This window comes from Dendrobates tinctorius, unplaced genomic scaffold (assembly GCF_039654945.1).
Source record: "Dendrobates tinctorius isolate UK_male_01 unplaced genomic scaffold, ASM3965494v1 ptg000046l, whole genome shotgun sequence".
NCBI lineage: Eukaryota > Metazoa > Chordata > Amphibia > Anura > Dendrobatidae > Dendrobates > Dendrobates tinctorius.
In genome coordinates this window covers 22282636-22297654 of record NW_027361714.1, presented here as the reverse complement: position 1 = coordinate 22297654, position 15019 = coordinate 22282636, and the positions used below count along the sequence as shown (strand labels likewise).

General features: G+C 44.4%; 1 protein-coding gene across 3 annotated transcripts in view; it reads right to left on the bottom strand.

Annotated features, from left to right (window-relative positions):
- The window catches only part of TPD52L1 (TPD52 like 1), a 295522-nt gene that overhangs the window by 212771 nt on the left and 67732 nt on the right, over nucleotides 1–15019 (bottom strand). For all 3 annotated transcript variants that reach the window (XM_073575755.1, XM_073575754.1, XM_073575756.1), the window contains exon 3: nucleotides 7362–7510. In XM_073575755.1, the coding sequence (XP_073431856.1) occupies nucleotides 7362–7510 (149 nt within the window). The remainder of the gene's footprint in view (nucleotides 1–7361; nucleotides 7511–15019) is intronic.

The window sequence follows — 15019 nt, the reverse complement described above, 5'->3', positions numbered from 1 at the left end:
ATTAGTAAAAACATAAGGTAATTAGTTGACTTTTTTTGACCCAAAAATGTATGCAATCACAGATGAAGGGTGATACAGGCCCAGACACAGGTGCACAATTAAATAGAGCCCTGGGGCAGGGCTGGGCTGCTGTATCACCCTTCATCTGTGATTGTTGGTCAGGAGAGTGTGGAGGTTAAACCTGAAATGTTTGTCTGGACCTGGTTGGCCTTTATCTGCGCTCACCTTTTCTGGCTCCAAGGGAGTGATTCAGAAACGCTTCAGGTATAGTGTGCATTTAATATGGTCTTGCTTTTAATACATTTAGGAGGCCGCAATGGCACAGCGAATATAAAAAACAGAGTAGGACTGCCCCATATGAGATTGCCTTGGCGTGGCGAGGTAGCTCAAATGATTGATCAATTTTTTGCTAAATGTCCCATTTTGAAATACAGTTAGAAATTAATATGTGCATTTTCACTTTATGTATTGCGTTCTGACCACAAGCAGCGCTGGCTTCTCCCCTTTTTTATATTACACAAGCCGACAGCTGTGCTGGCACGTTTTCAGTTTTGTTGTAACAGTGACATCCTATTACAGTACCACACTCATATTCTGAGAACTCTGTAGAAAGACTCCTTCTTTCACAAATGTAAAGGCTGACTGCTTGGTTAAGGGCTGGATATATACTCCTATGGCAATGGGATTGAATGTAAAACCAGAATTCAATGATTAATCAAAGGTCTGTCTCAATACGTTTGTGTGTCCTAATATTTTTGTCATTATATATTTTATTGAGTGCAGTTCAAAACTGTGACGCTGAGTAATTTCTCAGAGACAGGCAGTGAGATGGGATAGTCAAGGAGTTTGAGGTAAAAAGCCAGAAGGGTACATCATAAATAAAGGGAAGAGACAAAGGTGTAGTCAGGTAATGGTCCCAGGTCAAAATACCAGGAAGATAGCGGATCAGAACAAAGGGGTTAAACAGACAGATTGTTAGAATGAGGTCCAAGGTCAGGTAACAACAGATCAACAAGCAGAACACAAGCCAGAGTGAAACAAACCATACAGAGCTGAATGTACATCTGACAGAGTTCTGGGACTAACAGCCCATCTAAGTAGAAGAGCAATCAACTGGAACAATGAACACCCGGAGATAGCCAGCAGCACCCAGTCTTAGATTGGATGACAGTACTGTCAATCAAAACATCAACAGCTTAGCATGTCCCTGCACCAGATCGGACACTGAGCAGTCAAAGTACTGACACTTTCAACACGCCCCTGTACTAGATAGCTGAGCTATCAGTAACTACAGTGTCTTGCAAAAGTATTCGACCACCTGGAACTTTTCAACCTTTTCCACATATCATGCTTCAAACATAAAGATACCAAATGTAAATTTTGGGTGAAGAATCAACAAGTGGAACACAATTGTGAAGTCAAAAACCTAAAAGTGGGATGTGCAATATTATTCAGCCCCTTTACTTTCAGTGCAGCAAACTCACTCCAGATTTTCATTGTGGATCTCTGAATGATCTAATGTTGTCCTAAATGACTAATGATGATAAATATAATTCACCTGTGTGTAATCAAGTCTCTATATAAATGCACCTGCTCTGTGATAGTCTCAGGGTTCTGTTTGAAGCACAGAGAGCATCGTGAAGACCAAGGAACACAACAGGCAGGTCCGTGATACTGTTGTGGAGAAGTTTAAAGCCGGTTTGGATACAAAATGATTTCCAAAACTTTAAACATCCCAAGGAGCACTGTACAAGCAATCATACACCGTGTGCAGAATTATTAGGCAAGTTGTATTTGAGAGGATTCTTTTTATTATTGAATAACAACTATGTTCTCAATCAACCCAAAAGACTCATAGATATCAAAGCTTAATATTTTTGGAAGTTGGAGTGTTTTTTTTTTAGATTTGGCTACCTTAGGAGGATATCTGTTTGTGCAGGTAACTATAACTGTTTAGATTTATTAGGCAACTTAATAAAAACCAAATATATACCCATCTCACTTGTTTATTTTCACCAGGTAAACCAATAGAGCAACACAAAATTTAGAAATAAACATTTCTGACATTCAAAAAAACAACAAAAAAAATCATTGAGCAATATAGCCACCTATCTTTACGATGACACGCAAAAGCCTTCCATCCATAGATTCTGTCAGTTGCTTGATCTGTTTACGAACAACATTGCGTACCACAGCCTCCCAGACAATGTTCCGAGAGGTGTACTGTTTTCCCTCCCTGTAGATCTCACATTTTATGAGGGACCACAGATTCTCTATGGGTTTCAGATCAGATGAACAAGGGGGCCATGTCATTATTTTTTCTTCTTTTAGACCTTTACTGGCCAGCCACGCTGTGGAGTATTTGGATGCATGTGATGGAGCATTGTCCTGCATAAAAATCATGTTTTTCTTGAACAATACTGACTTCTTCCTGTACCACTGCTTGAAGAAGGTGTCTTCCAGAAACTGCCAGTAGGTCTGGGAGTTGAGCTTCACTCCATCCTCAACCCGGAAAGGTCCCACAAGTTCATCTTTGATGATACCTGCCCATATCAGTACCCTACCTCCACCTTGCTGGCGTCTGAGTCAGAGTGGAGCTCTCTGCCCTTTACTGATCCAGCCTCGAGCCAATCAAGAGTCGCTCTCATTTCATCAGTCCATAAAACCTTAGAAAAATCAGTCTTAAGATATTTCTTGGCCCAGTCTTGATGTTTTATCTTATGTTTCTTGGTGAAAGGTGGTCGTTTTTCAGCTTTCCTTACCTTGGCCATGTCCCTGAGTATGGCACACCTTGAGCTTTTTGATACTCCTGTAACGTTGCAGCTCTGAAATATGGCAAAACTGGTGGCAAATGGCATGTTGGCAGCTTCACGCTTGATTTTCCTCAATTCATGGGCAGCTATTTTGCGCCTTTTTTATCAACACGCTTCTTGCGACTCTGTTGGCTATTTGTCAAGAAACGCTTGATTGTTCGGTGATTACGCTACAAAAGTTTAGCAATTTCAAGACTCCTGCATCCCTCTGCAAAACATCTCACAATTTTAGACTTTTCAGAGTCCGTCAAATCTCTCTTCTGACCCATTTTGCCAAAGGAAAGGAAGTTGCCTAATAATTAAGCACACCTTATATAGGGTTTTGATGTCATTAGACCACACCCCTCCTCATTACAGAGATGCAAATCACCTGATTTACATAATTGGCAGTTGGCTTTCAAGCCTATACAGCTTGGAGTAGGACAACATATATAAAAAGGATGATGTGATCAAAATACTCATTTGCCTTATAATTCTGCACCCAGTGCATTGAAATGGGAGGAGTATCATACCACTGCAAATCTACCAAGACCTGGCCGTCCCTCTAAACTTTCATCTCAAACAAGGAACAGACTGATCAGAGATGCAGCCAAGAGGTCCATGATCACTGAACTGCAGAGATTTACAGCTGAGGTGGGACAGTCTGTCCATAGGACAACAATCAGTCGTACACTGCACAAATCTGGCCTTTATGGAAGAGTGGCAAGAAGAAAGCCATTTCTCAAAGATATCCATAAAAAGTGTCTTTTAAAGTTTGCAACAAGCCACCTAGGAGACCCACCAAACATGTGGAAGAAGGTGCTCTGGTCAGATGAAACGAAAATCGAACATTTTGGCAACAATGCCAAATGATATGCTTGGCGTAAAGGCAACACAGCTCATCACCCTGAACACACCATCTCTACTGTCAAACATGATGGTGGCAGCATCATGGTTCATGGTTTGGGCCTGCTTTTCTTCAGAAGGGACAGGGAAGCTGGTTAAAATTGATGGGAAGATGGATGGAGCCAAAAGCAGGACCATTATTGAAGAAAACCTGTTGGAGTCTGCAGAAGACCTGAGACTGGGACAGAGATTTGTCTTCCAACAAGACAATGATCCCAAACATAAAACAAAATCTACAATGGAATGATTCACAAATAAACGTATCCAGGTGTTAGAATGGCCAAGACAAAGTCCAGAACTGAATCCAATTGAAAATCTGTGGAAACAGCTGAAAACTGCTGTACACAAACGATCTCCATCCAACCTCACTGAGCTCAAGCTGTTTGCCAAGGAAGAATGGGCAAGAATTTCAGTCTTTAGATGTACAAAACTGATACAGACATACCCCAAGCGACTTGCAACTGTAATCGCAGCAAAAGGTGGCGCAACAAAGTATTAAGCTAAAGGGGCCGAATAATACTGCACGCCCCACTTTTCAGTTTTTGACTTTCCACAAAAATTTAAAATAACCAATACATTTCGTTCAACTTCACAATTGTGGTCCACTTGTTGTTGATTCTTTACCAAAAATTTACATTTGGTATCCTTATGTTTGAAGCATGATATGTGGGAAAAGGTTGGAAAGTTCCAGGGGGCCGAATACTTTCGCAAGGCACTGTACATCCCAGACCCATCAAAAGGTGGAATCGTGACAGTACCCCATCTCTGGGGGGGGCACCGGACCCCAAGGTTTCCCAGGAAATTTTAGATGGAAGGCCCTGACTAACCTCTCCGCCTTCACATATCAAGCTGGGACGCAGGATCTCTCCTCTGGTCCATATTCCTTCCAGTGGGTAAGATATTGGAGGGAATTTCGGACCCTATGAGCATTCACAACCTTCTAAACCTCATATTCCAAGCCACCGTCGACAAGAACTGGAAAAGGCGGAGATGAGGGAGACACTGTTGAAGAGACAAACTCCTTCAATAGGGATTTATGGAACACATTAGGGATGCAAAGGGATGAAGGAAGCTTTAATCTGAATGCCATCAGATTGACCACCTCCAGCATCTCTGAAAACATCTGTTATGTATATGCATATGTATATATATGTACTGGTATATGTTTATGCACTTTATATTGTTAGTATGATATATGGCACTTTATTACTTCACTATACATTTTATAATTGTTCACATAGTATTTATATATGGCCCCATATATTTATATCTACATTGTATGATATATAATACTCTATTCACTTTTCACAGTTTGCACGGTATATAATATTCTATTCACATTTCATAAGTTTGTTTTTTCTTTAATTAATATTTTTATTCTCCCATTACCCCACTTTTTCTTTATTTTTATTCTGTTTTGCAGCTGTTATTAGTGTTTCTCGGCAGGTTAGCGGCGCATGCGCACATTGGGATAGCCCCGGGACTTCCGGTCATGTGCCATCATGGTATGCAGTGCGTTCCACGACTGTGTTCCAGGCGCATGGATCCGGAAGTCACTTTACTGCATAAGGGGAAGTCCGGAAAATGGCGCATGAACAATACCACGCTGATTATGCTGACATCACGATCAGCTGTTTACACTGCATATAAAGGTGCGTGCTGCACGGAACACACATTGCCCCCATTGTGAAGAAGCCGGTCAGGCGAAACGGCGCTGTCGGGGTAGGACACTGTGCATCGGGTGACCAGGAAAGACCTCTTTATAGGTAATGATGAGCTTATTAAATAGCAGCTACATTTGGCACTGAAGCACTTTATTTTGTGATATTATATATAATGGTGTATGCCTATTTACAACAATGATGAATACCTTGCAGCAATAGATGAGCACTATGCATGTTATTGGGATTTTGCTGTTGGTTTAAATCAGGATATGGTTTTAGCCATTATAATATATGTTTTTCTATTTTGTTGTTGTTTTCATTAACACTGGTCCCTTTTGTTCTCACTTTCCTTTTTTGACCTGTTTGGGAAACTTCCTTGAAATTTTGAGATACATTTTTAATATTATTAATATTTGGTTTTATTAAATTTTGTTGCCTATGCCTCTTTATCCCCTCTTATGATTTGGGGTTGATGTATGAAAACAAATAATTTGGACCCTGGAGTAGTGTAAGGAGCCAACATCTGGACTTTACGGATCTTCTCTTCCAACTCCAAGGTTACCATATAAACCACAATACGAAGACTGGCAACTCTAACTTCAATGGCTCTACCTCCGGTAAATGGACCTGCTCCGGGGAAGTTTAACGTGCAGCCTGCTGTTCATCAAGTCTCTCATAGGTTCTGCGGTCCATTTGCAAGGCCTAGTTCATGGTCTCCATCTGAAAACAAGGGGTGTCAAGAAGGACAACAGTTTCTCTAAGAGTTTAGGGAAGGCTTTTTTGAAACTGGCACCTGAGAGCTGCATTGTTCCACAGAACTTCAGTAGACCACTGCCAAAACTCAGTGCAGTAGTCCTCAGCTGTGCGACCCCCTGTGCCAGGTTCATGATCTTAGCCTCAGCTACCTCAATCTCTCGGGCGCGTTATAAATTAGATAATAAATGTCTAAAAAGGCGCCAACAGAAGACCGTTCTGGGGCTTGTAGGGACTAGGAAAATGCCCAGGTCTGAGGTCCCCCTCTCAGTAGGGACATGATTATTCCCACCCACTGAAACTCATCCACTGACAACCAGGTACGCAAGATAAAAAAAAAAACCTACATCTCCCATGAACACCCTAGACTTGTCTTTCCTGAAAATTTATCAGGGAGGGCTATGACGAGTTCAAGAGAGACCAACTGTACCTCAGAGGGTACTAATGTCACAGCCACTGCTGACAGTAGAAAGCTATAGGAAGTATTCATAAAATTATCTGACCCTGCAACTGATATTGTGATGACTCCAGACTCTGACAGATCCTCAGTCAATTTTGTAAAATTCGCCACATGGTCAATAAGTTTGTGAACAGGATCCACACTGGCAAAAAAGAAAAACATATAGGCCAGACATAATGTGATACTAAGTCACTTCTTACGGACAAGCCATAAGTTGGGATATTCAAGGAGAGAACATCATAAACAGAGGTAAGAGACAAAGGCGTAATCAAATAACAGTCCGATGACAAAATACCAAGAAGATAGCAGATCAGAAAACAGAGGTTAAACAGACAGATGGTCAGAATGAGGTCCAAGGTCAGGCAATGAACGATGAACAAGCAGAACACAAGGCACACAGAGTGAAAACCACACAGAGCTGAATGTATGTTTGGCAGAGGTCTGGGACTAAAAGTCCAGCTAATTAGCAGAGACAGTCATCATCTCCCAGTTTGAGATTGGATGGCCGAGCTGTAAATCAAAACACCGACAGCTCAACACGACCCTGCACCTGATTGGATACTCTGCTGTCAATCATAGTACTGAAAGCTTCAGCACGCCATAGTACCAGAATGGACGGCTGAACCATCAGTAACTGCATCCCACACACACTGAGGAGTGGAATCCTGACAAAAACAAAGTAATTGACACAAATTTATATAACGATAACAAGGATTGTAATGAACAAATGGGACAATTACACTCATTGGGGTCATATAATGAATAGTTTAAGAGATAGACACTTACGCAGAATGGGTCTGCACATCATGCCAGCTGCGACTAAAGTTCTGCTTCAGCTCATTCATCATGCTGACTCCCAGCTTATGCTTTATCTCTGCCAGGTGCTTCTCTTTGGCAGCTAATACTTGACGTAGCGTTACAATTTCATCTTCTAGCTATACAAAAATAGAAGTTAGAAAAAACATGTCAAAGATAACAGAAACAAATTAGCATTCAAGAGTCATTAACAGAAAGTGTCAATTTTCTGATAATAATTATATATCTCCGACAGTACCCCCTCTACTTATCATTGCTGCTAGAGTTCTCTAATGCATCTTCACCATATCGGCAATAGAAAATAAAGCCTATGCTCACTTGAGAACAGCTATTATTTAATACTCTATGAAGCAGAGGCCACAATCACAACTCAGCCCCTAAAACATGCATAGGTGTATCTGTTGTATAAGAGAAAATATGCATGATCGCGGTTACAGAGGTCACGACTGTGACCATGCTCATGTGGAAGGAAGGCCCGCCAAGGCCAATGCATACTTCAGCTGGATGTGCATCTGAGAACACACATTTGGCTGAAATATATTGCAGCACAGAGACCGCCCGGGTCTCTGTGCTGCAATACACGTCACCAGCCAATGAGAGACCGGTAGCTGACATCGGCAAGCCAGTCACAGGCTAGGCATGACAGTGACATCATGCGCTGCCTGTCGCTTGTATGCAAATGTCAACTGCCGCCTTAAGAACAGGATGCTGTGCAGCTGGGGAGCCGAGGGAAGGTGGGTAGAATTGTTTATTTTTTTTATGCATTAAAGAGCAGTGGCAGAACGGGGGACATAAACACCAGGATGGAGGACATATCTTCCAGGATGTTTATACGTGTATAAGTCCTTTGTGCCATTTCACATGTGTAGGTCCATGTGCTCATATCAAGCTACCTGCCATTACTACATGCACTATGCACTGGAAAAAATATATATCCACTATCCAGTGCCAAAAGTAGCAAACAAAAGATATTGGTAAATGATAGAAAATGATAGTAAAATGGGACAAAAATAGCAGGGCCTCCTGTTGCAGCTGGAAAGAAGAGTTTGAAAACATGATTGTGTTTGCTCTATGGAATTGATGAGGATTATTTGTCTAAACTTAATGTATTTTAAGGAAAACATACAACCATGACAAAGATATTAACTTAAGATATACTCAAAAATCATACAATATCTAATATAAGTAAATAATTATAATAAGTCCAAATAATGGATCATCATGGCCTACATGAACATGATTATCCATTATTTGAACTTGTTATTGTTTTTTTCTGTACACCATATGTAAGTATCAGATTTATGCAGATCAGATATGCTGTAGAGATGAGGGCACAATCTTATTATTGATAACATATATGTCACGATTCCATCACTCACTGTCTCTTATGGACGCTGTGAATGACAATTCTGCCGCCATATGGGATTGAGGACTCACTGAGCTGTCAGGATTGTGAGTGACAGCTCTACCTCCCAATCTGAGGCAGAGGTGTGAGTCTTGGGAATGACAGCTCAGCCGTCCTATCTGGCTGGGTCTGCAGGATCTCCTCTAGGTGTCTTCCATTCTGGGTAAAGAGCTATTTAGGATTCTGGCAATTGCAGCTTTGCTCAAGTGTGTGTGTGTTTGCTCTGTGATCTGAGTTACATTCTGACCTCCATTGCTGACCTTGAATTTACATTTGACCTTCTGTTTGACTTACCACTTTGTCTTGATCTGCTAACTTCCTGATACTCTGAACCCAGACTGTTACCTGACTATGTGTTTCTCTTTTCCCTATGTCTTTTATGAGTCTTCTTGGTACTAACCCCAGATATCTTGACTATCCTGCCTCATGCAAAGTCCGTGAGTAGTGACTAACGTTACATTAGGTAGTAATTAGCGTCACAATATACAGTCATTTAGAGCATAGTTACTAATTTGAACTGCTTTAGAGACATAATACTTTGTGACCCAACAGTGTGATGTCGGCAAAGTGATACACAGACAGAACATCTCTGTTTACTGTAAAGGCGTTATATAGAAGGTTGCTGGGATTGCTGCTGAGGACTATTTGAAAGGTACAAAGGAGAAACATAGCAACTTGTTTAAGCTGGTAATCAGACCTGCAGCCTGATACAAAAAAAAAAACAGCAAATACTAACTAAAGAATCATATCAAGAATTCTGCATATTAAAAGTAACTAACTTATTTGTTGATCATTTCTAGGCTGTGTAGTGCAGTTTTTTTTTGCAGTGTTAAAGACAGGCAGTGACCCAAGAAATTTCAAAACAAAGTCTCTTTTAATGGTCTGCATACTTACAAACATAAAGCAAATAGGATGCTCTGGATCGCAGCTGGGAAACAAGACAGTCCGTAACAGAGATCGGTTGCCGTGGGTGACTGCACCGCTGTGTATGCTGAGGGGTGCCAGGCCAGCGTCAGCCTGGAGCACCTTGGGCCCACCAGAGAAAATCTTTCTTGGGGCCCACTAAGTAGCTACATAGAAATAAATACAAGACCACTAATTGTGTGGTAAAACACGCTAATATCTGGGTATAATATAAGGTAGTACATGTCTTAATTATGTAGCAAGGGTTGGGGTAGCCCCCCCTCATAGAATATAAAGTAGTCAACTCATAGAATATAAAAAAGCCCCCTCATAGGGTACAATGCAGCCCCCTCATATACAGTAGTATAATGTAGCCCCTCACAGAATATAATGCAGACCTCATATAGTATAATGCAGCCCCCTCATAGAATATAATGTAGCGCCCCATAGAATATAATGCAATCAACATCATAGAGTATGATGTAGCCCCCCCATAGGTTATAATGTAGCCCCCATAGAGGATAATGCAACCCCCTCATAAGGTATAATGCAGCCCCCCATAGAAAATATTGTAGCCCCCTTATAGAGGATAATGCAGCCCCCCCATAGAATATACTGTAGCCCCCTCATAGAGTATAATGCAGCCCCCTTCATATAATATAATACAGTCCCCCACAGAATATATTTTAGCCCCTTCAGAGTATAATGCAGCCCCCCTCATAGGGTATCATGCTGCCCCCCTCATATGGGGTATCATGCTGCCCCCTCATACGGGTATCATGTTGCCTTCCCCCTCATACGGGGCATAATGCTGTCCCCCCTCATATGGATTATCATGCTGCCTCCCCTCATACGGGGTATCATGCTGCCTTCCCTCATACGGGGTATCATGCTGCCCCCCCATACAGGGTATCATGCAACCAGGACTCAGTATATATATATATATATATATATATATATACCACTATACTCACCTCTCCTCCTCGCTCCCACGCTGATTCCGGTGGCGGCTCTGCTCCAATGTCAGGAGCTGTGCTACAGCCGGCTTCGCACATAGCAGGTATGCGATGAAGTGACGTCATTGTGCACCCGCTGTGTGTCAAAAGCAGAGGGGGATGATGGGAGAGGGAGTGTCATCTGACGCTCTCTTCCATTGCTTTCAACTGTATTGGCATCTGATGCCGATACCGATGAATGCGGCCCACACAGGGGGTCGGCGCTTACGCCGGGTCTTCATGACTTTCAGCCCCAATCAGCCTTTGGAATGTGGCCGGAGCCCCATGTAATCCGAAAGGCAAGAGGACATATTGATAGAGATCCTCTGGCATTATAAAAGAGGTATTTTCCATCACCGATTCATTTAATGGGACCTACCAATAACAGGTGAGATCGAGCGTGGTGAAGTACTGGGCCTCCCCCAGTCTCTCAATTAGCTCGTCCACCCAGGGCATTGGATAGAGGTTAAACTTCGATACCTCATTCAATTTCCTGAAGTCATTACAAAAGCGTAATTACCCGTCTGGCTTTGGAATCAGCACAATAGGGCTAGCCCACTCACTCCGGGATTCCTCAATGACTCCTAACTGGAGTATTTGCTGCACTTCAGTCGCGATGGCTTGCCTCTGGACATCTGGCGCTCGGTACGGTTTCAACCGTAACCTTACCAAAGGCTTGGTGACAATGTCATGCTGTATCACCGAAGTCTGCCCCAGCAGATCTAAGAATATGTACCGTATTTTTCAGACAATAAGATGCACTTTTTTTCCCCAGAAAACTTTGGGGGAAAATGGGGGTGATTCTTATAGTTGGAATATACTTACAAAATACTGTGGTGGCGGTCCCAGTCTGATGCTGCAGGGCGATGCAGCCTCCCTTCTCAGGCTGGTATGGCAGTCGTGCTCTGTGGTGCGGAGGTCGTGCGTGCTCTGTGGTGCGGGGGGTCTCCGCCTGCATTTTCTGAAAGCCTGGAGGCCCCCGCAGATCCATTGCCGAGATCTGAATCTGAGCATGCGCCGCCCCCAGCGGCTATTTTCCCAGAGGCCACAGCATCGCAGCAGATAGAGATCTGCAGGGGCCTCCAGACTTTCACAAAACACCGGTGGAGCCCCGTCGCACCACAGAGCACCACCACCGCTCCTGTCGCAAAATACCAGCAGTACTACCGGGAAACCGAGAGCACCACTGCCGTACCAGCATGGGATGGGATGTACTGGAGGCCACCGCACCAGCCTGGACCACCGAACAACCCCTGTGACCACTCCGCCACCTGTGCCGATCACACCCCTGGTAAGCTGAATTCGTACTGTAAGACGGACGCCCATTTGACACATTATTTTTTTCCATATTTTCCTTATGAAAACATGCATTTTATGGTCCGGTGCGTCTTATAGTCCCGTCACTGCTGTTTTGTGAGGGCATCATTTATTTTAATCTCACCCACGGCTGTGTCCCTGGCCGGTTCCTGAGGGTTCCCCATTGGTACAACCGGAGTTGCCTCCGTGACCAAATATTCCTGGTCCTTCCAGGCTTTTAGCAGGTATACATGGTAGAGTTGTTCATATTTCCTCTTTCCGGGCTGGTACACTCTAATGTATTTCTGTCACCTTCCCCTGTATTTCATAAGGCCCTTGCCACCTGGCCATGAGTTTACTCTCCAAGGTGGGCCCTAGTACCAACACCCGGTTCCCTTTTTAAAGGACCTGACCATGGCTTTTTTATTATACATGCAGCTCTGATCGGCCTGGGCATCCATTAGATGCTCTTTTTTCCTATAGGCCTGACAGCCGCAATCCGGTCCTGCATGCTTGCCACATGCTCGATCACACTCCGATGCGGAGTTGGCTCCTGTTCCCACGACTCCTTAGCTACATCAAGCAGTCCCCTCGGATGCCTGCCATACAATAGCTCAAATGGTGAGAAACCTGTGGTACCTCACGGATAGCGAACATTAGATAGGGAAATAACATGTCCCAGTGTTTCCCGTCCTTGGAGACCACCTTTTTGAACATGTATTTTAAGGGTCTTGTTAAATCCCTCCACCAACCCGACAGGTTTGTGGGTGGTACACTGACGTACATAGCTGTTTAATGTTGAGCAGCTTACATAGCTCCCTGGTCATTTTGGACAAAAAAGGTGTCTCCTTTGGCAGCCCAAGGCGACAAAACATGTCAAACAGCTCGCAAGCGATTAGTGTGGCGAAGTGGTATTGCCTCCAGGTACCGCATGGCGTAACCCACTACAACCAGAATATATTGGTGGCCCCGGGCGGATTTCACTATTGGGCCCACCAAATCCATTGCTATCCGCTCGAAGGGTACCTCTATGATGGGTAGAGTCACCAATGGACTCTGGAACTTCACAATAGATGTCGTTAGTTGGCAATCGGGAAACGACTCCACATACACTCCGGGCCAAAAAAACCGCTGGAGTATGTGTTATTGGTTTTTCTTTACCCCTTAGTGTCCTCCCAGCATGTGTGTGTGTGTGTGTGTGCCATCTCTAGCATGGCCAGACGGTATCACTAGGGCACCACCAACTGTTCTACCACTTCATCTCGGATTTTATCAACCTTATACAATAAGTCTTGGTTGACAGCCATGCAGGAAAAAACATTTCTACCCCCGGATGCTGAGCCACCCCATTTATTTCCACCACCCTTTCTCATGCCCTGCCAAGGTGGGATCCTAGAGCTGCACTGTCCTAAACTTACCAGGGGACACTTCCAGCTCGGTGATCGGTGTGGTCTCCTTGACCGCTCCTGCCAATACCTCTAGGGGAAACCTATCGGGGTTACACTATGTCCCTAGGTTGGCGACCACTATAGCAGGTATCCCTGACTCAGGATCTTCAGGTTCCATGCCTAGAATAACATTTACCTTGGGAGGGTTAACCCTGGTTTCACACAGGGATCAGTATAAGGGCAAGTCTCTTCCCAACACAGTTCCATAGGGAAGGGTCTTCACCACTCCTACCACATGTTTGATTTCTCCACATGGTGTAGAAAAAATAACCTCCGCCATCAGGTACTCTCGGAGTTCCCCTTGGATTACACACCACCCCCACTTTCCTTTTATTGGGGTTGTCCCTGGCAACAAGAGACCCATGGACCAGAGTTATTGAGTTCCTCAAGTCCAAGAGAGCCTCCGTTTGGTACCTGTTGACGAGTACCTGGCACAGTTGGGGTTCGCTGCCAGCAGTGACTGTAGTTGCGGCGCAAACTGGCTGGGTGTACATAGATGTACGGCTAATATACCCGCAGACCATGGGTTCAGCTGTCAGGGGACAGATGACAGTTGTATGTCCAGGCCCTTGGCACCATCAACACTTGATAGCTGAGGCACGACTAGACCTTGGGGCTGATTTAGGGGAAATGGGTCTGTTGTCACTTTCCCTTCGGGATACCCCCTCAGTACGGGATTGGTCCTGATTGCCCCAGTAGTGGGTCATGGGTTTTTTTCCCAGCTCCTGGGCTGGTGGTGCCCGAAGTGAAAGTCAAAGTGTCCCGTATAAAGTCCTGAGTGGCCGTATACCGCTCAACCAGTCCAACCACCTGGTCCAAAGTGCCTGGATCCCCTTGCCCCACCCAACATTGTATGGCTGCTGGCAGAGCTCTCACTAGCCGGTCGACCACCACCCTCTCTACCATCTAGAATGGGGTTAAGGTCTCAGACTGAAGCCATTTTTTGACCATCTGCAACAAGTCATCTGCCTGACACCTGGCAGGTCAAGACTCCACAAAGGACCATTGGAACATCCGATGCACATACATAAGTGTTAACCCCCAGTCAGGCAAGGATCTCACCTCTTAGTTTCTCATAGTCCAGGGTATCCTTCCGACTGAGGTCCAAGTAGGCCTTCTGGGCTTCTCCCGTCAGCAAGGTGGCCACCAATTCAGCCCACTGGGTCAACGGCAAGCTCTCCCGCTCGGCTTTGTGCTCGAACATGGTAAGGAATGCCACCATATCGTCCTCAGAACTCATCTTCCTCAAGGCTGACCAAACTTTGTACTGGGCCCCGAACGGAACATTGACGCTGGTGTGGGTGCCTCTCGTATAGCCGCACCTTGATGCAGAATCATCTCATTAGTCTTTTGCTGCTGCTGATACAACAGCTGCTGTTGATGATTAGGCTGCTCCAGCTTCTGTAACTGCAGTTGCTCCTGCTGCTGTCTCTGAAACCACAGCTGCTGCTGCACCTGTTGTCGTTGCTGCTGCTCCTGCTGCGATTGCTGAGTGAGGACCAGCTGCTTCAAAATCTCCTCCATCTTGCCAGCAGGCTTGACTGGAGTGTTGCAGGCCTAAGCACTGACACTCAGAATGCT